Genomic DNA, 25,105 nt, shown 5'->3' with positions numbered 1-25,105 from the left:
CATTGCTAGTTTTTTTTTTTTTTTTTAATCTTTATTTTACCAAGAATTTTCCCACCGAGACTCAGTCTCTTTTACAAGGCAGTCCTGACCAAGACAGCAACATAAAGATTTCAAGATATGTCTTTTCACTGATACTTTGTTTCGTTACGTCTATTAACTCTTGGTAAAAGAGCAAACTAAAGCCACTGTTCTAAAAAGTGTAGTACTGACCCAATGTTAAGTGAAACATTCACTGAAATACTTTTATATTTTAATCATATACTGTATGTGTGTGTGTGTGTGTGTATATATATATATATATATATATATTTTTTTTTATATATATTTTTTATATATTTATTTGTATATATACATATATATATATATTTGTATATATACATATATATATATATATATATATATATATATGTATATATACAAATAAATTTAAATGTGCATAAAGAAAAGATGCAAAAAACTCCAAACTGCATCAAATGACAGACATTCGTATAATATGTCACAACAAGTTAGATTTTATTACCATCATTTACACTTTCAAATTAACAGTAAACAAAAAATGGCATCTGCGAAGGTTTGGTCAACCTGCAAAGTTATTACCTTGTACCCCCCCCCTTTGGCAAGTATCACAACTTGGAAACGCTTCTTGTAGCAAGCCAAGAGTCTTTCAATTCTTTTTTGAGGTATCTTCGCCCATTCTTCCTTCCAAAAGTCTTCCGGTTCTTTGAGATTTCTGAGCTGTCTTTCACGCACTGCTCTTTTAAGGTCTATCCATAGATTTTGTATTATGTTGAGGTCAGGAAATTGTGAAGGCCATGGCAAAACCTTCAGTTTATGACTCTTGATGTAATCCACCGTGGATTTTAAGGTGTCTTTAGGATCATTATCCATTTGTAGAAGCCAGCATCTCTTTAACTTCCACTTTTTCAAAGATGGCATCAAGTTAGCGTCCAAAATTTGCTGAAATTTTATTGAATCCATTTGTCCTACTCGTGAAATGTTCCCTGTGCCACTGGCTGCAATACAACCCCAAAGCTTTTCATAAATTCTGTGCTTTTTTCTCTCCCAACCTACCTTTGCTCATTATGGCCAAAAAGTTCTCTTTTAACCTCATTGGTCCACAGAACTTGTTTCCACAATACATCAGGCTTATCTAAATGTTAATTTGCAAACCTCAAACACTGACACTTAACACTGATATTTGTGGTGAGGAAGTAGAAGAGGTTTTCTTCTGATGACTCTTCCATAAAGACCATGTTTGTACAAGTATCTCTTTATAGTGGAATGCTGTACAACAACTCCAGTGTCTGCCAGGTCTTTCTGGATGATCGTGCAGTCAAACGTGGGTTTGGACTTGCTTTTCTCACAATACTGCGAGCTGTTCTGTCTGATATTTTTCTTGGTCTTCCAGATCTTGCCTTAACTTCCACTGTTCCTGATGACTGCCATTTCCTAATTACATAATTACATTCCAAACAGAGGATATTAGCATCTTAAAATGCTTTGCTATCTTTTTATAGCCTTCTCCTGCTTTGTGAGCACCAACCATTTTCAGTTTCAGTTTTCTAGACAACTGCTTAGAAGAAGCCATGGTGCTGATTGTTGGGGCAAGGTCAGAGATTTAAAACCTTAAGATTGACATCACCTGGTCTTTCCAGATGATGATTGAGAACAATCCATGACATTGTCAGGTCTCAGCTTTCCTCAGCTTTTGTTTTCTGTTATTTTGAAAGTGTAAATGATGAAAATAATATCTAACTTTTTCTGACATATTATACAAATGTCTAATCTGTCATTTGATGCCTTTTGGAGATTTTTCCATCTTTTCTAGGCCTGGGGTGCCCAAACTTTCAAGCCCCACTGTATATATACTGTAGATTACTAGTTAACTTGACCTAAGACAAACATTTCTTTTAAAAACCTACTTAAGAATGATTGAGGCATTTGATTTTCATGCATTGCATATCAGATTAGATGCTTTTAATTTGAAAGAACAAGAGAATAAAAGCAATAAATAAAGAAAAAGGCAAACAAGTCCACTTCCAAGGGCTTCCTAGATTGTGTGATGTGGGCAAGGTGACTGCTATGTTTTGCCAACACTAATCCACAGTTGAATAGCCAGCATTAACCCAAATAACCAGACAGGCCAATATGTCTGCCCAACTGCAGCATGAATACAGTAAGCATGAATACAGGTAGAAGTACACCTTATTTCTGGGCACTATCTAAAACCTAACCTAAACTAGGTTCTGTTGTAAAAGAGAAGGGATACATTTGTTATAGTGACTGGTTCATGTTTAAGACATTATAGTCTAGCGAGATTTAAAAAAAACATATGTTAACGACAGACATAAGCTACCAGATTTGTGACAAAGAAGGCCTCAGGGCTTATGTGTACAAGTTCCTGATCCCTCAGCTTGTCTCGCCTCCAATTTATACTGCAGCTATGCAAAACCACCAGCAGATGGCTTAAGAGGTTGGAAGTTGATCAAACGTGCATATCTATTCATGGAATTAAATGGCTTTATTGGCATGTCGGTGGCTGTGTAAGGTAATACTGGTAAAAAGGTAATGCCTTGTGCACCGTTACACATGTAAGGTCAGGAAAACTGGATTGGTCAGACCTTGGGTGTTTGAAAAAAAGTGCAATTAAAGGCTAAATGTTTTAGAATGATTAACTAACCGCCACAAGCTATTGTTAAATTTAGGCTACCATGTAATGTAATGCAATGCTACTTGGATGAATAAACATGCAATTGCAATTGTGTACACATTTTGGATACTGGGGATTTAACTTATCTTTTAAGACAAAGGGGTAGGCCTACTTACAAATTTAAATAGGATATTATTTCTCAACAGATCAAGCTATGAAATTTATTCTAGCCATACTGTCATACGACAAAATAAAAAGCCAGTTTAGTAGCCTAAATATAACGTTACTTTTACTATTTTTGTTAAGTGATGTACGTATGCTAACCTCAAACGTTACTTGACATTGTAGTAACGGTATATGAATCAGAACGTTTGTAGCTGCAGAGTACCGTTTTTTAAAACGATTGTGTATTCTAATTATTTCTGAGAATAAGGGGCCGGACCGGATGTAGGGAATACCACCTTCAGATGGGCTTTGAGGAAATGTGGGGCTTTAACAGACAAACAATAGCGCTCTTGCAAATCGCATTACCACAAGTCATTTTTAGTGCGTTTTAGGAAACAGATGAAGTAGGAGGGCTCTCTAACCGAGTTAATTAACACCCCTGAAGGCAAGGAAGCACCGGCAAGTATAACAAAATCTTCCGATTCTCAAGTGATAATTTTCAGGTAAGTCGAAAGTAACCTAACGTCACTGACACTGGCTGCTAATGTTAGCTGGATAACTAGCATAGCGTAACGTTAAGCGATACAGGTCACTTGACTATTTTCAGATAAAGTGTGTGGAGAATTTTCACTCATTAGCAATTGAACCATTCAACTAGCCGATTTTTTCCTCTAACCCCAAATGTAATTATAACGCTAGCTACACAGGTTTTGTTAACTTAGCATGCTAGCGGGCAACGTTACAGTTAGCACCCCACTCTGTCCTCCTTGTGCTGCTTGGCTGAGTTGCACGTTAATGTCAGGGTAGGTTTCTGGCAGCATGTGTTAACTTATTTGCTGTCTCTGATAGCAATAACAGGACTAGTTGTATCATTTTATTTTGTGATGTAAAGATGTGATGAAACAGGTTGTGGTCTGTGTTTGCAACTTTGAGTGCACCGCGGAGCTAGCTTAACTTGCGTCCCCGACCGCAGTCATGACTTGTGTCAAGCCAATAAGCGCAGTCACTGTTGGACAGAAGTGGCATGGTGGCTATTTCGTTATTAAGCTAGCTTTTTAAGATAGCCATGCCGCACTAATGTATATGTCGTGCATTTTTATTCGGGGGCTATGGAGCTGCAAAACAATTACGTTAATCCGTGTAATGTTAACATAACGTTATACACTTACTATACTCAGTGTGGCATGCCAGAGTGATGGCAAAATGTCACAGAGTTCATTTAAAAAGACCATAGAGCCGCTACTAACTACACTGCAAGCCGTCTGTGCATCGCTGTACGGCATGTGAAGCAGCTGGCTCCGAGTTGACCAAATATGTCGTACCACACAGACCTAAGGTAACTGGAGTTCATTCAAGCGACTCCTTCAGCCATGGCTAAATTAAAGCTTGAACCTACATTTTAACCAAGAGAGCTACCGGTACGTGCATAACATGCAAATGTTACCGGAATCATTCCTGGCAGTTCATGCTAGCTGTGGTTTAAATTATGTTTTGATTTTACTAGATTAAATTAGATAATACTTTATTCTTCCCACAATGGGTAAATTCCCTTAACAAAGCAGCAGTACTAGTGATCATAATAATGCTCTGACTGACTGTGTTAATACTTTGTGCAAGTCCCAGCTGTGTTCTCATAATAATGTCCATGTTAAGTTAGACAAAAGCCTTATATGGGTAGTCCATTGATACAGTTAGTGCAATAATGATTATTTAATGGTAATAAGTATGTTGAATCGTTGGTTTCAAATGGATATTGGATACCCTTTTGATTATGTCCTATATCCTTCACATTTACTGCAGTCAGATTCACTGTGTTTACTCAGAAGCAGTTACTGCACATGGGTAGGCACTTTTAATGACATTATAAACATGTTTAGAGGCTAAAAACACGTTTAAAACTTGCCCTTTTTAAGCTTGTTGAGTGCTAACTCTAGCAGGAGGATAACACGGTGTAGGCAGCACCGATTGGTTTCGTCTTTCTCTCTACTGACAGCACTCCACATTTAAAAACAACAGAGCTACGTGTTGAAATTGACTGGAATTCTCCTTTAATGTTAAATGTTCTAGGCTGCCGCTAAAGCTGCTGAAAAAGAACAAAGACCAGCATGGAAAAACAGCAAATAGCTCCTCATCTCCCTGTACGGCTTGACCTTATTTAGCTTCTCCCTTTACCGTACATCCATGGCGGCAGCTTTCAAGACTCTGCCTAGAACTCCCAAACCGCAAGTGAGTCTCTTTCTCTCCGCCGTTGTCAATCACAACCTAACGTGTGCTCTGATAACACTTGTTTAACGGACCTCTATAACTTCTCAGTTTATCTATATTAAATATCTATATTATATAAGTTAACTTTAACCAGCCCGGTTCTTTGTGAAAAACAACAGCGGCAGAGAGAAACAGACAAAACTAAACACGCTTGCTGTCTGGGAGTTCTGGTGAACTCATGAAAGACGGTACGGTGCGCTGGGCTCCGTGGTGATGCCAGGCTTCAAAGCAGCGGGCTGTGGGGACGTTTTTGTAAATCAGCTTCTCTTTGCCCCCTCCACTTCACACCATAACAGAAAGTTGAAAGAAAAATAAAACGATGAAAGAACGATGACACAATCCGCCCCCCCAATTTTTTGTTTTGTTATGAGGCTATTTTGATGGTTTTTCCAGTAAAATATTGAAATTAATATTTGATATCGCAATATGCATAATCAATATCGCTATAACACATCTTGTCAATATCGTGCAACCCTAGTGCATACCGAATTCTGGATATGAATACAAGTCTGTTTATTTTATTTAAATAATCCCTTAGCAATCCACAGCATGTTTAATGTCTTTGTGGGGGGGTTTATGCAGTCACTATGAGCAGAAATGACACGCTATATAATAAGACATGCATGTGTTGCAATGGTGGCCAAATTAAACCATCTATCTAGAAACAAATTGGGTTTTATTTCTAAATCATACGTCAGAAAAAGGCACTTCCAGTGACCAAACTGTTTGTAGTAACCTACTGGACTCCTTTAACAGCTAATCAAGGCTTTCCCTATAGACTTTGAGACATACCTATGCAGATAAGCCCTTTTTCTGAGCAGTGTCATCTCTGACGGTAATCCTGCACAAGCAATGCACCGTTTTATTATCCTCGTAATCATTTTTGTCACTGGTTAACCACAAGGGTTCATACTCAAGCAGTCAATTTCATCCATTAACTCCCCCTCTTCCTTTTGCCATTAGTCCCAGTATTTTTGCTGACTGCAGCAGAAGTACCTTTTATCCTTAATGCTTAACAGCAGGCTGTGGAATTTTCCGCAGATTAAAAAAGAAGATTCTGTTGGGTCTGCTTATCAGTCATCACTTCTTACTAAGGCTAGGCCTACATCCAACTGTGTACAAGTGATTCAAGATCATTCTGAGTTGGCCATCTCTTTACCTTATTTGTTATAAACTGTCTTTCCTTTCTGAGATAACCTGTACGAGATAACCTTGAGCATGCAACGTTTGAGTAGTTTTCATTTCCTCAATATCAACTGTTGTTGTAAAAATATTTCCAAACAACCCTTACAACTGCATTAACTACATTAACTTTGACCTTTGACTAAGTATATCACCTAAAGGCAAATGTCTTTTCTGGAAAATAGTAGATGGCTACACAGATGATAGCCTACATATTAGAAGGATCAACGAATTGCTGGTTTTGGTCTTTTCATGGGATTTGTTGGTAAATGATAAAAATATCACAAAGTTATTATTCTTATGAAATTGAATGATTTATCAGTGGGGAAGCTGTGGCTCATTGGCACTTCTTCGGCAGGCTGTGTGAATGTGTGTTAAAGGTGAATGGTTCCAGTACTATGAGTAATCGTTTAGACTAGAAAAGCGCTGTGTAAATACAGTTCATTTACGTTTTACACTAAGTACACAGTGCACTGAGTGACCTTATCCGGCTGAGCTCAGTCTGACAGTGTGTTGTGCATGTTAGTTATGTTATTGCCATACATGACTTTGCCATGGTGATCATTTTGGTTTATTTTGGGATTTAACCTGGGCTACTACAAGTTACATTTCTCCTGTTGTATTATCCATCCTTCATGGTCTTTTTTTTGCCTACTGGCCTAAGTAAGAGTAGCCTAACTTTTGGCTGTGATGGTAGTAAGTGGTGTGACTTTAAAATATCACACTATGCATAACAAACAACTAGCCTTAAGTACAGGCTAACTGAAGTTGCTTTTGAGTGTCCCGCAGTACAGTGGTGCTATGTGCAGTATTTAGAGTACTGCATGCTTTAAAAAAAGAATGACCTTCATTGTCAAGCTATCACAACGTATTTTGATCTCTATTCGTACTTGGCTTTAACACCCAATGGCAAGGCCTCCGGACTGTACTCTAACCTTTGACCTATTTGCCTCAGTAAATGCTGGTGTGTATTTCTGGAGCTTGCTGACAGCTTTTTTGAACCACATCTGACATTAGCTCCGTGTGGGAAGCCAAAGGCTTTTTGTTGGCATGTCTGCTAGCCCTATTTCACATCTCAGTGTGTTTTTGGTACCCAAGGTACTGTCAAAAAGAGTTAATGTTGGCTAAACATCACTGAACACATGAAAACCACACATGAAAAGGTTGTTTAAGGTAACTATTGGCCCTCTCTTTGAGGCTGTCCCTTCTCCCTAATGCTAGGTGTTACCAAAAGGTGGTCAATGACAAGGCAAGAAATTCTACATTATTGGTTCCTTAAGAGCACTTCTGCTCCCTCCACCCTGGTTGGTGAGAGACCTGCCTTCTTCTTGTTAATGAAATGTGACATATCCAGGGTGCCCATAGCCTGCTAATCAGCTCTAATCTCATCCATCGGATTAGAGGACGGGAATGGATGCGAGACAATGCTTTCAGTACATGCCTTCCCGAAGAAAGCCATTTTTCTGTCTTCCTAGCATTCATTAGAGGACTCTTTTTGCACTTGCTCTCAATGATCCATTCTGAATGTTAAAGTTTATGGTGATATGAAAAATTTGGCTCCTCAATAAACTCTTGCGCTGATTAGTCAGCAGGATCTGGGATCTGGCGGTGTTGTTGATGTCCTCATAATCCCCCTCTTTCCTTCTGTGGGATTGCCATGGCGATGAAGCAGGACCGCCTGTGACTACCCAGTGCTTTCTGCAGGACTTTTCTTTATGTTTTTGATTCTGGATTTGATTTGGTGAGATACCACGAGCCAAAATGCTGAACCAGAGTGCTGTGATGATCTTCACTGGGATTTGTGGGGCATTGGTGGTCATGGCAATGGCCTACTATGTCTACTGGTGAGTAAATGGGAGAGGGGTGTGCAGACCTTTGCAAGCCAATTCGTTTTTTTGAATTAAAATGACTTTACAAAGGTGCAGTGTCTGCCAGGATGTGGCTAAAGTTTGCCTGTATTTAGCTGGTGTCTTTAGATATACATTCATATACAGGGAGATGCACCTCCACGGTGGACCATGTGTTTTCATGGTCAAACCCAATGTTTATTATTTTTATAGTCTTTTATTTATGCTTTTTCTTATCTATAGTCTAACAAAGTCAGTGTGCGTCCTGCTCATATTTCAGTTACAAAATCCTAACGCAACACAGAGCATTTTTCCCGCTGAGCGGCTGACAGCGCTGTCAGCTGAACTCCCAGTCACACTAGATGACCGTAGAAGAGGTTTTACCAGCTGTTCAAAAGCAATTTACGCAACTTTACTGACAGTCGGCACCGGAGCTTAGCGTGTCGGAGCAGCCAACAAGCCCAATTCTTGCTGCGCTGCCTTGCCCTTCTCGCCTTTGCACTGCTTCCTGTTTCTATTAGCCTTTTCTTTTTCCTTCACTTAGTTTTGTGGTTTGGTCTTTTTGAGATTAGCTTTTTGGTTTTGTGAAAGTTGTAAATTGTGCAGCCCGCCATTTTTTTCAGAATTGCTCATCTTACCATGATGCAGCTAAAAAAAATAAGTGACCAACAAAATGCAAGTCGACTTGGGGTCCGATGACTCCCATCATTGATTTGTAGGGGCAGCCCTAGAGTGTATGAATCTCATTGTTTTAACCGCAGATCGTTACCTCTGTTAAAATAAAACCGAAAAGATGAAATTAATGTACCTTCAATGTTGGCCATTTAACCCTAATTCTAAAAAGAAAATATCCTCAGAGCTGCTGGTTAGTTGCATTTTGCAACATAGTTATTTTTGGAGGTGGCAGGAATGCACATAAAGCCAGGATCAGAACAATGAGCAACTCATTCAGTAGTGTAGCTGCTTTAGGGAATAGCGCAGTGTGTATGGCCTTACCCAAACTCTTGTGCTCGCATCTATTGTAGTACCTAGACAAAACATAAACAAAATATATTGCTTTGCACAACGTTGTATAAGCAGAATTAACCTTTACTTCTAAATAATTCCTTTGGAGTCCGAATTGATGGACTCCTGGATCTTGATGCCCAACCCGAGTAAGATGCAGTTTGCTGTAGGCTCTGTGAATCAAGGCCTCCGTTTCAACTGGAGTGATAATGTGTGATTGTTACGCATTGTGTGACTCCATGTACAGAGACAGAAAGAAGAGCATGTGAAAAGAAAAGGAGAACAAAGGTCATGGTATGTTTGGAAATCTGACTGAGCTCTCGCACACAGTTACTGCTTGTTGCCACAGCAAAAGTTGGTTGGGGAACTTCTCCTTTGGCTACTTGTGGACAAACAACACAGATTTTAAGTTGGACGTTTTTGCTTTCTGTCGCAAGTTTCAAGTCTCTACAAGTTGATTTTTATAGTTTACCTCTAGTAGCCTACTGCATCAGATAACGTTACAAGTGTGATTACCATGTCTGCGTTGCTAGATAACCCCACCCGAAGCATGCATGTTTGATATCATCTGTGTGACAATGTGATTAAATGACTAACATTTACCAGTGATTGTATTTGATTATTTTAGAGACACAATTCTATAAATTAGACAATTTTGAAGTTGTTGGAGATGAGTGCATTTCTAAAGATTCCTGTTCTGATCCTCTAATGAATCTCACATCCTGGATTTAAGCGTATACGGTGGATTACAACCGCAGTCGCTTTTATCAATAAGATGTGTTATTAGAAACTAATAGAGATGAATAGGTTTGAGATGATTGAGAAACTTTGTTCATAATACCCATTTTAGATTAAAATTTTTGATTATCCATAATACATGTACCTACGTCTGTTTCTTCATCATCATCATCATCATCAAGTTGACTGAAACAATTTAGCCATTGTTGTTCTTTGTATTTACTACACACGGTTTTCTTTGTTTCTTCAGTGTTCTAACCTACAGGAACTACGGATGAAATAGTGTAACTTTAACCCTCCAAGGCGCTCTCTCAGTAGTAACAAAGGTCAAATCTTGGACATAATGCAGAGGCAACCTTGGATGTTTGCACTGATAATCCAATCCATCAGGCGATAGATGACACGTGCTCACATGGCAATAGTTTAACACAATTGTTGGCCTAAGACAATGAGCTGAAGCTCTGTGGCTGTGCATGCAGTAGAGTTGGGTCGATTTCTGGTTTCACCTGTTCATTGTTCCAGGCTAAACCAGTTTGGTTGGATGCAAACTGGTTGCACCGTTATTTTTCGCTATTACAACGTCTGGCAAATTACAAAGAGGCCTCCATCAGCACTAAATCCAGGGCAGTAAGGTTGTTGGTTTAACTACTTCTGAATAGCATCGTAGATTCTGAATCAACAAGCTTTTTTAGTAGCCATGCTCTTTTGTTGATCAAGTAATGCGTTGGCATCCACACAAGCTACATTTCCCTTAGCATTCTACTGCTCAAGTGTAGCAAAGCTTTCTGCCGCGGTCTGAAATGAAACCGTCAATGATCGGGGACACCACCCCTAAACATGGACGTTTCATGTACACTCAAAGCATTATTAGGAACACCTTACTAATACCGTGTTTGACACCCTTTCACCTTCAGGACTGCCTTAATTCTTTGTGGCGTTGATTCAACAAGGTGCGGAAAGCATTCTTTAGAAATGTGAACCCATATTGATAGGATTGCCTCCACCACGCCATTACACCACCACCAGCCTGCCCAGTGGTAACAAGACAGGTCTAGTTCCCATTGGGTTGAATGTCAAGTTCTGAGTCTAAAATCTGAATGTCTCAACAGAAATCGAGTCTCATCCGACCAGGCAACATTTTTCCAGTTTTAAACTGTCCAATTTTGTTGAGCTCATGCAAATTTTAGCCTCATTTTCCTATTTTTAGTGGAGATGAGTGGTACCCGGTGGGGGATTTTGCTGGTGTAGCCCATCCGCCTCAAGGTTATCAGCTGAAAAAAATTAAATGTAAACACCTTGGAACTGCAGGAAGAAAGTCTTAACTCCACCATAGCTGCTTTCTGACCAAGTAGTTACAGGAACGTTGTTATTGGAACAGTCCACTTTTAACAATTCTAACTACTCTCCCTCAAAACCGGTTTTGTAATTTAGTCATTCAGTGTAGCACCTACACCTCGGCATCAGTCCACTTTTCAGGGTTCAGCATTCTGTCCATTCTCGTAGTAAATCACGCAGTCAAGTAATTCAGTTATGTTGTGTTAACACAGACGGCATGGCTTTTACAGATGGTGCACTATGGGGGCATGACTAGGTCACTATTCTGAAAGGCAAAAAGGGAAAAGACCCAGCCCTGAAGCAGGAGCTGAAAGAGTTATAGGAACTAGGGTCAGAGGAATCCCCAAATTGGTCCAGTTGGAGCATGAGAAAAAAGGGTTCTAAGAACGTTGTGTTCTAGGAACTGCAAAAATCCCTCCCGTCATAAAGCGGCTCATGTGATCTGGAGTTGCTACACTGTTTAAGAGGGGTTGTTTGCAGTGGATAGACTGATTGCCTTCATTGGTTGCCCCAATGAACTGGCCGTGTGTCAACTATAAAGCTTAATTAAGGTTGCTCCTTGAACTGCTTCTTTGGACTGCTGAAAATCAAGAAGTCTTGGATTTCTGGTTATCTATATGACTGAATTATTTGGCATGATAAATAAAACAACTCAGGTTACTATGTTTGTGGCATTTTTTTAGTAATTTGCTCGCATTTCTGTTTTATCCAGTTCATTGGGGTGTGCTTAGAGAGTCCGCAGGAAAAAAGGAAATCATGAGTGCATGGGACGTTATATGTCTGAAGGGGAAACCGTTATCTAGTTGCTCTTGTGGAAAAAAGAAAAAACTAAGACAATAAATGAAGCACCAATAAAGTAGTCATTACAGACACTAGTAAACAAAATAGTGTATGTGGTTGGAAACCCTTGTGTTAATGTAACATGCAGGAACACAATGTTGTTGTCTAGCATGCAAGTTGTTATAAGTAAACACCAGACGCCTTCTGTTTTTGCTGGTTTGCTGTAGTACAGTTGTATCAATGAATGCAGGTAACTGTAGGCCTACATATGTTCAGTGTTGGGGAGGTTACTTTTAAAAAGTAATTAGTAACGTTACTTTTTGGAAGAAGTAACCAGTAACTAAATTAAAAGTTACAAATTATAAAAGTAACTAGTTACTTCAGAAAGCTCTGACGTTTTTTGCTCTGACGTTTTTTTCCCCTCCCACCCCTAGCATACAGTATAGCCTAGCTACATGATTTAGCCATATACTCTGATTTTGATAGTTGATGGAGTTTTTAAAAAGGTCGGAAAGTTATAATGCAAAGCAAGGTGGAGGCCCAGTTGGCAGTCGTGAAGTGGCTTGGCTGTCCACAGATCAGCAAAAGGACAACTCCGATTAGAGTGCTTCTCAGAAAAGCTTTAAACTGGCTTGACCTACACTTTAATTGGCTTTGGTGCAGATGTGGGAACAGTCTATTCAAGGCCAGGTGGACGGTAGACATCCTGATTGGTACTCACACACACACCAGCATTTTGTTTATAAAGTAGCAGTTCAATCAAATATTTAGTGTACATGTCAACTTAAACAACGTATTTATCGTGTCCAGAGATGAATTCTATCTGGTTGGAACGTGTTGCATCAGCGACTCCTTATGTCCACGTTCTTCTGTTGTTTCTCTAACTCTGCAGCCTTGCTAGAGCCTTTAGAGTGCCCCACAACTTTTCCGCACTTTGCAGGACACTGTCAAACGCACTGTTAAGCAGAGACACTAAGGGACACTGTCCAACGTGCTGTAAAGCAGAGACACTGTGACAGAACGCTGGAGAAGCAGGGGACATGATCAAAAGGCAGAAGGCTCGCAGCAGCGATCAGATTTTGTATCTATGCGTACTATCTGGGCTAACTGTGGTGACTTTATTTGACACATTCCACTGCTGTGCAACTTTAATAAAGTGTCCCTCGCATGTCTCAGCATAATGTCTCTCCTCTGTTTTCATTCCACTCAGAGCACATGAATGCAGCGCCCACTTTTCATCAGTATAATGCACTTTAACTCCGAGATAATTACGATTACCCAGTGAGTCCAGTAGTCCCCAGTAAGAGCAACAGCGTGTACATGTTGTAGCGTGGTCCCTTTTGCAGTCCTCTCCTTTTCATACAACTCGTGTATTCATCTTGTGATAGAGTCTTGAGGAAACTCATACCTGCCGTCGTTGTTGTGATTCTCAGACCGATGTCCTCTAATGGGCCTGTAGTCTGTAGCTATCCACGTCGCTATGGCATTTGTTAGCTTCTCTTTCCTTTGTTTATCTCTACTTACCCACACGCTGCATCTAACGTAGTCCGCCGAAGCCTCGCGCCACTGTGTGTGTCGTTGAATGAGTTGCTGGGATCAACTGTCAAGGATATATTTCAGACTGGAAGTACTCCGGTGATAAGAATATTTAACTTTGCAGTATGTACAAAGCCTGTGAGCAACAAACTTTTACAATAATAAAGAAATGATAACAACTGCGTTAACGCGCGATAAAAAAAATTGTGTACTTACACTGGGCAGCTGGCAGACAGCGTGTATGGCGTTGTGTGGGTGAGCGATTTGCTGAAGTCAGCGTTGTGGGTCAAGTGGCCCGTGGTGGTGGAGTATAGTATGCGGGCGGATGTTATGGACAACGGACACAGGTGCATTTTATTGATGGCATTTTGAATGCACAGAGATACTGTGACGAGATCCTGAGGCCCATTTTTGTGCCATTCCTCCACAACCATCACCATGTAGCAGCATGATAATGCACAGCCCCATGTATTTCCTGGAAGCTGAAAACCTCCCAGTTCTTGCATGGCCAGCATACTCACTGGACATGTCTCCCACTGAGCATATTTGGGATGCTCTGGATCAGTGTATACAACCTCGTGGTCCAGGTCTTGCCAATATCCAGCAACTTCTTTTTTCTTTTCTTTTCTAACTTTTTTTTAACTGACTGATTTCCAGATATTCAATATTTGAGAGAAACAGGCCTTTTATGTACATAGAAAATCTTAGATCTTTAGTTCAGCTCATGAAAAATGGGAGCAAAAACTAATAATTTAAACAAACAAATGGTTAAAAAATCATACAATGGGATTTCTGGATTTTTCTTTTTTTTTTAGATTATATCTGTCACAGTAGACATGCACCTACGATGACAGTTTCAGACCCCTCCATGATTTCTAAGTGGGAGAACTTGCAAAATAGCAGGGTGTTTAAATACTTATTTTCCCCACTGTATAACAGCACATTGCTAACCAAGGCACCTGCAACAATCTGTCTTTTCGATCATGTTAACTTGCCATCCACTCTAAGAATGATAGAGGCTATGTATGACGTTCTCTAGTCATTAGCTAACACAAGTCACTGTTTGCATCCTGCTTGATGAAACATGCACTTCATTAAATGATACTGTAATCATACTGTGCTGTAACTGTGTCACTTCTGCCACTGTTGACTCAACATCTGTTCTTCTGTCTCCATCAGGTCTGTAATATTGGCTGACGGACCGTGTAAACGCGGGTTGTAAAAGGGTCCCAGCGTGGTAAGAAACACTGGTGTTTTTTTAAGTCCCTGCGGAACAACAGACTTAAATAGACTACGCTGCACTGTTCCATCATTCTCTGATTGTTTGCCACCATCCCCTCACATTTTTATTTTTATTTTATTTTTTTTATATTTGAATATATAAATATTTAATGCTCAAATGCAGCTTGTTTTAAATATGTACTACACTACTCAGGCATTGTCAATGCCATTATACGCATGTGGCTATTGTTACACGTTCTATCCAATATCAGAATGGCCTGGTTTTGATTATTTTTCAACACATTCACAGCAACAAACACAAATCAGCAGAGAAACATTATCTAACAAGTGGCTTGAAGCGGCTAACTTGTAAAGGCTAACGTTTCTCGGTTTGCACAATGACACGTTAGAAAGCACAGCTGAAACGAGCCCCAATGCTAACGGCATTGATAACTGAGCCAAACGGTGCTGGCACTACTATTTTAGTGATTTGTAAGCAACCTGTTTCTTGCAGATTGTTGCGTTATTCGATACGTCATGTTGGCTCACAATGACTTGTGTTTCTCACTCTTGTAACAGACATGAGAAGAGGAGAGATTAGCTAAGGTTAAATTAGCCAATCTATTTATAAAAAATGTGTCCTCTGTTTCTGCCCTCTCTAAGGTTGGTCACAGTGTATAGAGAGGAAGCTACTCCGCTCCCCAGCCTCCTCAGCCATGGCTCTGCTGGCCCACCTAAAGAGCCTGTTCATCCTGCAGTTGCTGATGGGCTTTGTGTTTGTGGTAAGCGGCCTCATCATAAACTTCATTCAGCTCTGCACCTGCATCCTCTGGCCAATCAACAGGCAGCTTTATCGCACAATCAACTGCCGGCTCGCCTACTCCCTATGGAGTCGTGAGTATTAACTACTTTTTTCTTTTTTTTTTCTTAAATGCAAATACCAGTTTTCATATTTAAAAATATGTAAACAAAAAATGGCATTAGGTAGTGTGTTGTCATACTTGACCTGGCCACCTGCCAGATGCATGCTTTTGAGATGAATCCCTACCTGCTAGATCTTCAACAATATCACCAGGCACCCACTAGCTTGTTGCTGTTTGGTGCTGAGCAGGTAGGTGGCTGCCTATGTGGGTTAATGAGAGCAGCTGAGGCTCAAACAAACATTGCATTTACCCTAAAATAGCTCCATACAGCTGCAGAGTTAGGAGATTATTTTGGGGTTGTCACTATTAGCAACTCATTTGTAAAATGAATCACTGTTATATTAATCAGCAAAACTGAAGAGCAAACCTGACATGTATTCAGAGGAAAATGCTTAAAACTGGTACTTTAACATAACATAATTCTTATGGTCAATACTATGAACAAAGAAGTTTTGTCAGTCCATTCCGAGTGCATACGATGATTTGTTGTCTCTGTGCAGAGCTGGTGATGCTGCTGGAGTGGTGGTCAGGCACAGAATGCACCATATACAGTGACCAAGCTACGGTGGACAAGTTTGGCAAAGAGCATGTCATCACCATCCTCAACCACAACTATGAGATCGATTTCCTGTGTGGCTGGACCATGTGTGAAAGATATGGCGTCCTAGGGGTCAGTAATGTGGCAAAATATGACACTATAAGACTAACAAAATGATACTTAAACCCTAATCTTTACATAATTGACGTACTTATTAATACATTTAAGGGCCTCTCATCACCAGAGCCTGCTCTTTTTATGGAGGTGGGATTTGATGAGAAATCCAAGTTTCATTATTTAAAAAAGTATCCCTTCCCCCTCCCCCCTCTCTAGAGTTCAAAAGTCCTAGCCAAACATGAGCTACTCAAGGTTCCTCTAATTGGCTGGACTTGGTACTTCCTAGAAATTGTCTTTTGCAAAAGAAAATGGGAGGAGGACCGAAAGACTGTCTTCAAAGGACTGAGTAGGCTCAAAGACTATCCTGAATATATGTGGGTAAGTAAACATTAGACATACTGTGTTTGTCCTCTGGTGTGAGTGTAGTAAATTGTGTGAAAAGTTTTTAGCACTTTGCTAAGATCCAGTTTCATGCGCCAACACATCCATTTGGACAAATACCATAGCATGTAGTTTTGCAATCAGTCAACTTTAGCCCAGTGACACAGTCAAGATTGTAAAATATTCTCAGACAGGCAGACCTGTCATTACTTAAGCACATCATTTTAGTGAAGTGTAGGTATGGCTGTTTCCATTTAGGATTAGAAATGCATAATCTGGATAAAGTGGTTTGGTATTTATTTCAGCTTGTTACAACATGGTCTCAATTGTTTTTTTTGTTTTGTTTTTAGCTTATGTATCATGTTTACTGGTTCTGATAATTGCATGACTTAGTCAATTGCTTATATCTCAGAGCATAGAGATTGCTAAAAAATAAGTCCTAAAAGACAGAGACAAGCATTCAGACAATCCTGCCAATTAATTTTGAGGTAATCCCTCATTGTACAGGACAACTGTGTGAGCATAGGTACATTAGGTCAAAGGTCAACCATAAACTCAGCCTGTTAACTGTACATTGAGACATTAGTTTTTTTTCTGTGTGACTGCTGTGTAGCCAACACTTCCAAAATGAGATCCAAGTTAAATATAATCGTGTTTGTGTGTGTGAGTGTGTGAGAGATAGTGTGTGTGTGTGTGTGTGACAGAGGTAGTGTGTGTGTGTGTGTGTGTGTGTGTGTGTGTGTGTGTGTGTGTGTGAGAAAGAAAAACAGTCAAGTTTAAACAAGCAAGTTGCTTAAAATCACGGCGTCTTACGTGGTGGCAGCAGGTGCTGCGGTTTGTTTTTACCTTTACCAAAGGCGTAAAGCAGATTCTCACTGTGACTCAACTAGTTCACCAGCTGAGATTAGGCAGGTGAGCAGTTGATCTAATTACCCCTAAATCAAGCTTCAGGCCACTGCTAATGTCAATTTCTGTGTGTTAAAACAAACAATCTTAAGACTCTTTTAAAGAGTTGGTACCCACTTGCCTATAACGATAAGAAAGTGACTTTATTTTAGCATTGCGTTGCATTGAGGTGAACTTAATCTGTAATTCGACCAAGCAGAAGTAGGGTAGTGGATGGAAAAGAAGAAAGGAGGTCATCTCAAGTCTTTCTTTTTTATAGGTGTGTATTATGTATATGTATAACACAGCTCATCTCCACCGCCACAGTTTCTGCTCTATTGCGAGGGGACCCGCTTTACAGAGACAAAGCACCAAATCAGTATGCAGGTTGCAGAGAGTAAGGGCCTGCCCAAGCTCAAATACCACCTACTACCCCGAACCAAAGGATTCACCACCACGCTGCAATGTCTTAAGGGCACAGGTAGTGTAAACAAACACCCACAATGTTCATCATGCTTAATTTACATTGGATTCTTTTATTTTTTTTAAATCTGTGTTTTTCTCTTTTACAGTAACTGCTGTGTATGATGTGACTCTTAACTTCAAAGACAACCAGACACCCACTCTCCTGGGCATCGTCAATGGCAAGAAATACAAAGCTGACTTGAGTGTGAGGTGAGTGTCACTGATACCCGCCATTTACATTTGAATCATCAGTGATTGTAGTAGTGAAGCATTACACTGCCAGCTGCACTGCCTTTCTTCAAAGTGGAAAATGAGTAATGTTTTCTAAACCTTTTGGAGACAGTGAGAGCATAAAATTCAAAAATGTGGCTAGTTTCCCAGCGTGTTTATTGTTTCAGAACAAAAACTCTAATGGCCAGGACACTCCTACTGAGTGAAGACTTGGCCATGAGACAAAAACAGATTGGGATGTCTCATGCTGAAACGGCTGAGTAAAGCATGTCTTTTGTGTGAGCAGCAAAACTGAGAGAAGTATTGTGCTTCTTTATTTGACTCAATTAAAGAAAAACTAGGAAAAGGAGGATAGTTGTGTTTAGGTTTGTCATTAAGTAGACTGCAGTTAAACACAACTATGAGTGTAAAGAAATCCCTCAGCACAAAAAGGAACATTTCTGGTGCAGATGAGGGAGCCCCTGGTGGTGAGAAACTATTTACTATATTATCATGAAAGATTTCTGTTGCGCTATTGAGAGGATTAGTCATCATGCAAAGTATTTTACCTCTTATTGTCCATTATATTATGGTTTAAGAGTCATACTTCTGAATGTAGTGTTGGCTGAATATCCCCATTTGTTACTCTGATGAATGTAGGTAACAACACATTTATTTAAAATAGTTTTTTAGGTTATAGTGCTTATTTGTATTTACGGTATATTAGTAGTTCTTTTAGTTTGGTTGGTCAAGATTTTTTTTTTTCTGGGTTAAATATATCATGCCTTTTTTAAAGGTGGGTACAGACATTACAATTGAATGACCCACTTTTAGTTATTGATGGCCGTCACCACCAGTTATCTGACCTAGTTAGACTAAGTCCATTCTACTCTGATCCGTTGATGATGATCATCTGGAAACATACAGTGTGTGGTGTTATTCTTATACGGTTGCTGGCCGTCATTCTCATCAAGAATAATTTTGACAATTTGAATCACAACCACAAAACATGTGAGCAGGAGAAATCGTAACACCAGAGAAACAATTGTTAAAATTGTGTAGTGTGCCCATCAGCTTTCAATTTACCTGGAAAAAAAAAGTCCTTCACTTCTCTGTGTATAATTTAATCTACCCTCTTCTCTGGATCCACAATCTCAGCCGTTCCTGGGCAAGTTACAGCATAGATCCGAAAGTCAAAAAGTTTTTGGACATCCCTCTCTGTTTTGTTGCATGTTCCTGACTTCTTGGTTGTACAGGATTTTGGCGGTTGCTTAGTAACGCAAATTATGTCATCCATGTGTATTTTCATTTCGTGTAGTCTCAGTTGTTGATTATGTGCTCATTTCTGATTGTTGGGTAATATAATCTGTTATTGTTGGCTAAAATAGTTGGTGTCTAATCTTTGTAGTTTCAAGAATCTTAAGGTCCATTCCCGGTTTTTCTCTTTTCCAACCAGGCGGTTTCCTGTGGAGGATATACCAGAGGATGAGCAAGAGTGCGCCATCTGGCTGCACAAGCTCTACCAAGAGAAGGTAAACTGAGGAAAGCTGACATTAAAGTTACCGATCTCTTTTTGGGTTCTCTAGACTGTTAAAGTCTAAAATGCACAAAGTATTCACAGATTTTGTGAATAGCAAATCATTTCTGTCATGCTAACCCATTTAATCGAAATATTACAACATTTGGACCTGAAATAAACCTTTTTAGAGGAGCTATAATTTAGTTCCCATTGATCAATATAATTTACGTTTGCACCTCGCCTTACCAATACTGGTCTTGTAGAGAAAGGAACGTTTCCTTTCTGCCAAGATGGATCAAAGCCTGTCCTGCTGGGCCTGTTGGGGGCAGCTGTGTCAGCAGGCAAGCTGCTAGCACGACTGTCACTCAAAACATAAACGGACAAAAGAGTTTCCCACTGAGTTGAAAGGATACAAGTGCACATAAATTGGACCCTAGTCCCGTTGGGGGGGGGCGGGGGGCCGGGGGGGGCGCAGGCCGGCAATAGTAGGGTGGTGAGATTGCTAGTTTCTCAGGCAAAATGAGGCAATGGCAGACCTGATCAATGTAATACAGGGCAAACCCTTTCTTCTTCCTGTCCTGTGCAGGATGCCTTACAGGAATTCTACAAAAAGGAAGGCAAGTTCCCCGGACCCACAATAATTCCACCTCGCCGGCTATGGACGCTACTGAACTTCCTGTTTTGGGCCACCCTGCTGCTTTCGCCCCTCATCAACTTTGCTTGTGGAGTGGTCGTCAGTGGCTCCCCCCTCCTCATCATTGGCTTTATCATCTTTCTCATCATAGGTAGGTAAATCCTTTTTAGGATGAAAAAGGACACGGCTTCTTCCTCTAGTGGAATGACCAGCATGCAGTGATTCTTTGTCTGTACGGGGGGGAGAGAGAGAGAGAGAAACGTGTAGTTTAATGTTCAAATCGCTCATGTACCCCACTCTTTCTTTTCTCCTTTGTTCTCTTCACAGCCTCGATAGCTATCCGCCGCCTCATCGGGGTCACCGAGGTGAAGAAAACAGGCTCCAGTTACGGCAACCCAGAGGCCAAGAAACAAAACTAAAACGTGTTCCTCCCCTCCCCCACCAGCCCCCCCACCCCCCTCCGTGTATGGCCGTTTCTGTGCCGTCCTGCGGTTTCTCGCCCCTACCCAACTCCATTCTCCTCCTACTGTTAAGTCAGTTGGCGGGCCAGGGATGAGACGCAGCTGCAGAAAACATAATAGAGAGCGGATTTAGAAATACTAATGGCACTAGAGTGAGTGAAAACACGTAAGGTCTGGGGTTTAAGCTCTATGATGTAACACAGAACATAGGGAGGGGGAGATGCAGTACGGTATTCCCCTGCATCTTTCTTAATCCAGCTAGCAACCCAGTGTCTACATCGAAGTCCAATTAAATCCCGGTAACATCCGAGGTTAAGCTTCTAACCTGTCTGAGGTCACATGGACAGCCAGTCAGCCCATTTCCTGCTCTGGTTTACCTACCTTCACTTCCTGTCAGTCTTCAGCCATTCAGGGGGGGTTGGTGTGCTCATTCTTTTTGACATGGAACACAAGGCAATCTGGATCTGATCTGTTTAATCTTAACTAGCCAGGGGCAGTGTGTTTCTTCAACAGCAGTCTATAACATGCAAGACATCTCCCTTCCTTTTATTTTTCCATGCTCACAAGCGGGACTTGCAATGGGAACCGGTGCCTTGTGGCCCAGCCTGGTTTCCCTAACGTAAAGGGTTGCCCAAATCAATAAACGTTTAGCCTGGTGGATAGTTTGGGTTTCTATGTGCTATGGGTCAGACACTTCTACTGCCACTCAATGTTGTCCATGGTGCTCAAATCATTGTAAAAGTACAGTTAAACTTAACAGCAGTGCTTCATCCAGAATAAATGTCTCTGTTGCTCAGGATACTTTATGACAGTTTTCATCAGTAATACATGTCAATTGTAAAAACAATAGTGAGAATTTACCACATTGGATTATCCAAATAGTAGACACATTTTTTTTTCTGCAAAAAGAGACATTGCACTTTAATTTCTCAAATATTATAAATAATTTGAGCACCACCAATGACATTCAGTTCAGCCTAACCTGTTGTAATAGGTTAAGGAGCAGAGATCTCAAAATAGAAATCCCATATCATACCCACGGCTAGATATTGCCTCGTTATCTTTGTGAACTGACCCCTTAACAACATGGCTTGGCGAGGCTGGTGTCTGCTAAACTACACCAAAGGCTTTCTGAATCTTTATCAAGAACACTTACCCCCTGTTACAGGTCTCATTTGTAGCCCATAGCACCCCAGCACCCACGGATTCATCCAGGCATTTAAGCCATTTTCCCAGTATCTATTCCCATTTTCACTTGTTTTCCACAAATAGGAATGTGCATACATATTATTGTTCATTTATAAAACATGGTTGGAGGCTTTCTGACCCCTAAATGTGACAGTAATTCAACCAGCAATCTTAGTCCAAACACTGAAGCTGTTCAAGCTACTCCATCTCCCTCCCCCTCCTCTGCCAGTGTCGACAGTTACAATGCACCAACTGTCTTCATGTAGCCTCTCAGCTGTTAGCATATTATTTTTTCTGTCCCCATGTTGACTGTAGTAGTGATTTTTCAACCTTTGCCTTAAATCAAGCTTGCTCAGGCAAGGGATTGCTTATTCGCCACCCCTTTAAAACAGCACCCACCTCCTATCCCGCTTATACCTCCGTGTCATGTTTTCAGTATTCATGCTCTTCCTCCCATTACAGTGCATAAAGGGGCAGCGTGCTTTCCTTTGGTTCGATTACCAAAGCAAATGATTCATTGAAAACCATTGTTAGTCTTTAAAGTGGAAAGCTAGCAAGTTGTTGCTTTGTTAAAGGCATCCTTGTACCTGTATATAATCATTAGTTAAAGGAAGCTGCTTCCACATCGTGTGCAGGCAGCTTCTTTTCTTTGGATGTCCTAGCCATTGTAGGTGCACAGCTCCAACTCTGAGATGACCGATTTTTATAACGGTGAAATGTATGGTTTGTTTTTAACTGCAAGAAATTAAACTTTGGCTGCTGCAGGTCTTGAGTGTATCTCTTCCAGTGTTTAAAGCCACGTTTCCTGGTCCAAAATGCAAACAATGGTAGCAAGACATGGAGGGTGTTTTCTGTGTCCTGCACCCCTCCCCACACCCAACCCCCCCTTTTGTGCCACATGTAGCGTTAATCATATATTTTGTTGGTTTTAATTTTTTACTCCGCAGCAAGATGTGCTATGTGTGTACTTCATCTCTCTGTAGTTATCTCAACCCAGACAGATTTCATGCAAGCCTTAATAGACAGTGCTGCTTATCTTTTGTGTGAAAATGTAGACGCTAACTGAGTCCCTGTGGTAGTGAAGGACTGAGACACTTCCTCGGGTATAGAAAGCAAGTTGCTGGGATTAGTTGCCAAACAGCTTGTTCTAAAGTTTAAACATTGACAACTAAAGAGAAATGAGAATTGAAGTCTGCTGTCAGAGTTCTGTTTGTAACCAATTCACATTTTTACAAGATGATACTTTGAGTTGTTCTAATATTTTCTTGGCCTGTTATCTCTAACCTCAAGAGATCTGATCAGTTACCAATGCAGTCCCACTCTTCCTGTTAACATCATATTCCAAAGCAAAAAGGATGCTGAGACGTTTAGACAAGTATCTGGAAAACCTTTCTATATTGGATGTTTTTTATTCAGTAAAGAAATATAACCATAACTTGTGGTTGTGTTTTCTGAGGTCAATGTAAACAAATAACTAACTTACCGATTGACACCACTTAATGACATTTTTAAATCTTAAAGATAATAGAGTTAGTTGCACCTCTTGTGTCAGGTTTGGTTTTCTAAGGCTATTTTTATTTCTTCAATTTAAACACTTGAGAATATTAAAGGATGTAATCACAAAGCAACTCTTACTCTTTTGACTTATTTGGATTTGTGTGAGTTTCTGTTTGCACAGCGTTTCGGATGCAGAGAATACAAATTCAGCGTGATAACGGGGAGGGGGTAGCTGAATCCACACAAAACATCTTTTAACAGTTTCCTACCTCCCATATTTTCTCATCCATCAACAGAACCATTTTCTTAGAGGCACATTTATATCCATCCTCCTTCATTCATCATGACCCATCCATAAATTTCCATTAAGATACAGTATAAAGTCACAGATGTAGGACACTGTCTACACTGTAGAGTGTGTAAACTGAAAATATGTTAAGGTAAATGATGAATGTCACACTCACTTTTAGAAATTCTAGAGTTCTACGTAGCTGTTTTTTTCGCACATTTTCAAATTGTTCAAATGTCCTGAGGACATTTTGGATATGTAGTCACAGGACATGTGACAGAATGTTGAGAGACTGTATACATATGTACATAATGTAAATGTGTATGATGTTCACTTTTAGAAAAGGCAGTGATCTTCTTCTATTCTTTGCCATTTTTTTAATGATCGGCTTTGCAATCGAGCTACAGCCAAATGTACCACTGATGGAAAAGCTAAAGAAGATTTAAACTGAGCTGGCCTCTAGGGTGCGGTTTACGAAATTATCTGCAAAGGTTGTACCTGACACTAGCTAATCTTTTAGGTTGGCAGCTGTAAATGCCTTTTGCGATACCTCTTCTAATTAAAGCCACACAAAGAAGGCTGTAGTCACTGATAGTGATGGCTGAATGAAGCTTCGTGAACCAGTGTCTTTATTTTTCTGAGCCCACTAGATGGCGCTCTCTGTTCAACAAAGGGTTGAGAACAAACTGAATTGCAACGCCTTAGGCCTTTCTCTTAAAACCAAGAGTGCTATTTAGTGGGCTCAGAAAATAAAGACACTAGTTCACAAAGCTTCATTCGGCCATCACTAGTTACAGATGATGCTTTCAAAGCACTTTTCCAACTTTGCAATTAATCATGGTAGTCAATTACTTTTGCATGATGTGCACTATTGCACAGTCACTGAATCGAGTTAATTTTGACTCAGGGACTCCTTTGGACTGGCAATGCAACAGCGATGGCATTAATTCTGAATTTAAACCTGAATAAAAATGCTTTCTGAGGAAGTTAAACTAATGTGATTCTTGTTTTTGTTAACAAATTCTTGCTGTTGAAATATCTTGACTTTTTTCTTTAAAAATCGGTTTTAAAAAACAGCTTAAAAAAGCTGTTTTTCTAAAAATTAGTACCAAGTTATATGTGTTTCTATGTATGACCAAGAAATAGTCAAAGTTTGAACATTAGGCATTTTTATTTTTTTATTTTATTAAGAGTAGAAAAACTTTATCAGGACTGTGTGGGTGTGGTTTAATCAGATTAAACTGGTCAAATGTTCCTCAAGCACTGATAAGTGC

The 25,105-nt window shown here is 40.1% G+C and overlaps 1 protein-coding gene and 2 long non-coding RNA genes across 5 annotated transcripts; 1 reads left to right on the top strand and 2 right to left on the bottom strand.

Annotated features, from left to right (window-relative positions):
- Window positions 1-3,122: 3,122 nt before the first annotated feature.
- Window positions 3,123-21,609, top strand: agpat3 (1-acylglycerol-3-phosphate O-acyltransferase 3). 3 transcript variants are annotated; one of them, XM_034884802.1, is made up of 11 exons: window positions 7,845-8,106; window positions 14,683-14,740; window positions 15,388-15,618; window positions 16,148-16,317; window positions 16,519-16,680; window positions 17,896-18,049; window positions 18,141-18,243; window positions 19,700-19,775; window positions 20,349-20,547; window positions 20,724-20,818; window positions 20,851-21,609. In XM_034884802.1, the coding sequence occupies exons 3-10, from the start codon at window positions 15,441-15,443 to the stop codon at window positions 20,813-20,815; spliced, it is 1,134 nt and encodes a 377-aa protein (XP_034740693.1). In that variant the 5' UTR covers window positions 7,845-8,106; window positions 14,683-14,740; window positions 15,388-15,440; the 3' UTR covers window positions 20,816-20,818; window positions 20,851-21,609. The 3 variants fall into 3 exon arrangements, with proteins under 3 accessions (XP_034740691.1, XP_034740693.1, XP_034740690.1); XM_034884800.1 differs by lacking the exon at window positions 7,845-8,106 and adding an exon at window positions 3,123-3,318 and having other exon boundaries at window positions 20,724-21,609; XM_034884799.1 differs by having other exon boundaries at window positions 7,849-8,106; window positions 20,724-21,609.
- On the bottom strand, window positions 11,496-16,436 carry LOC117952478. The gene is made up of 3 exons (XR_004658421.1): window positions 16,427-16,436; window positions 12,167-12,171; window positions 11,496-11,629 (listed from the first exon to the last, which is right to left on the bottom strand). It is a non-coding gene; the product is annotated as an uncharacterized LOC117952478 (long non-coding RNA).
- Window positions 21,610-24,210: 2,601 nt separating the features above from the next.
- LOC117952477 lies at window positions 24,211-24,762 on the bottom strand. Its single transcript, XR_004658420.1, has 2 exons — window positions 24,627-24,762; window positions 24,211-24,419 (listed from the first exon to the last, which is right to left on the bottom strand). It is a non-coding gene; the product is annotated as an uncharacterized LOC117952477 (long non-coding RNA).
- Between the last annotated feature and the right edge of the window lie 343 nt (window positions 24,763-25,105).

Source organism: Etheostoma cragini, chromosome 11, assembly GCF_013103735.1.
Source record: "Etheostoma cragini isolate CJK2018 chromosome 11, CSU_Ecrag_1.0, whole genome shotgun sequence".
NCBI classification, from domain to species: Eukaryota; Metazoa; Chordata; class Actinopteri; order Perciformes; family Percidae; genus Etheostoma; species Etheostoma cragini.
The sequence above is the reverse complement of the archived record's forward strand: the minus strand, read 5'-3'. Positions and strand labels throughout refer to the sequence as shown.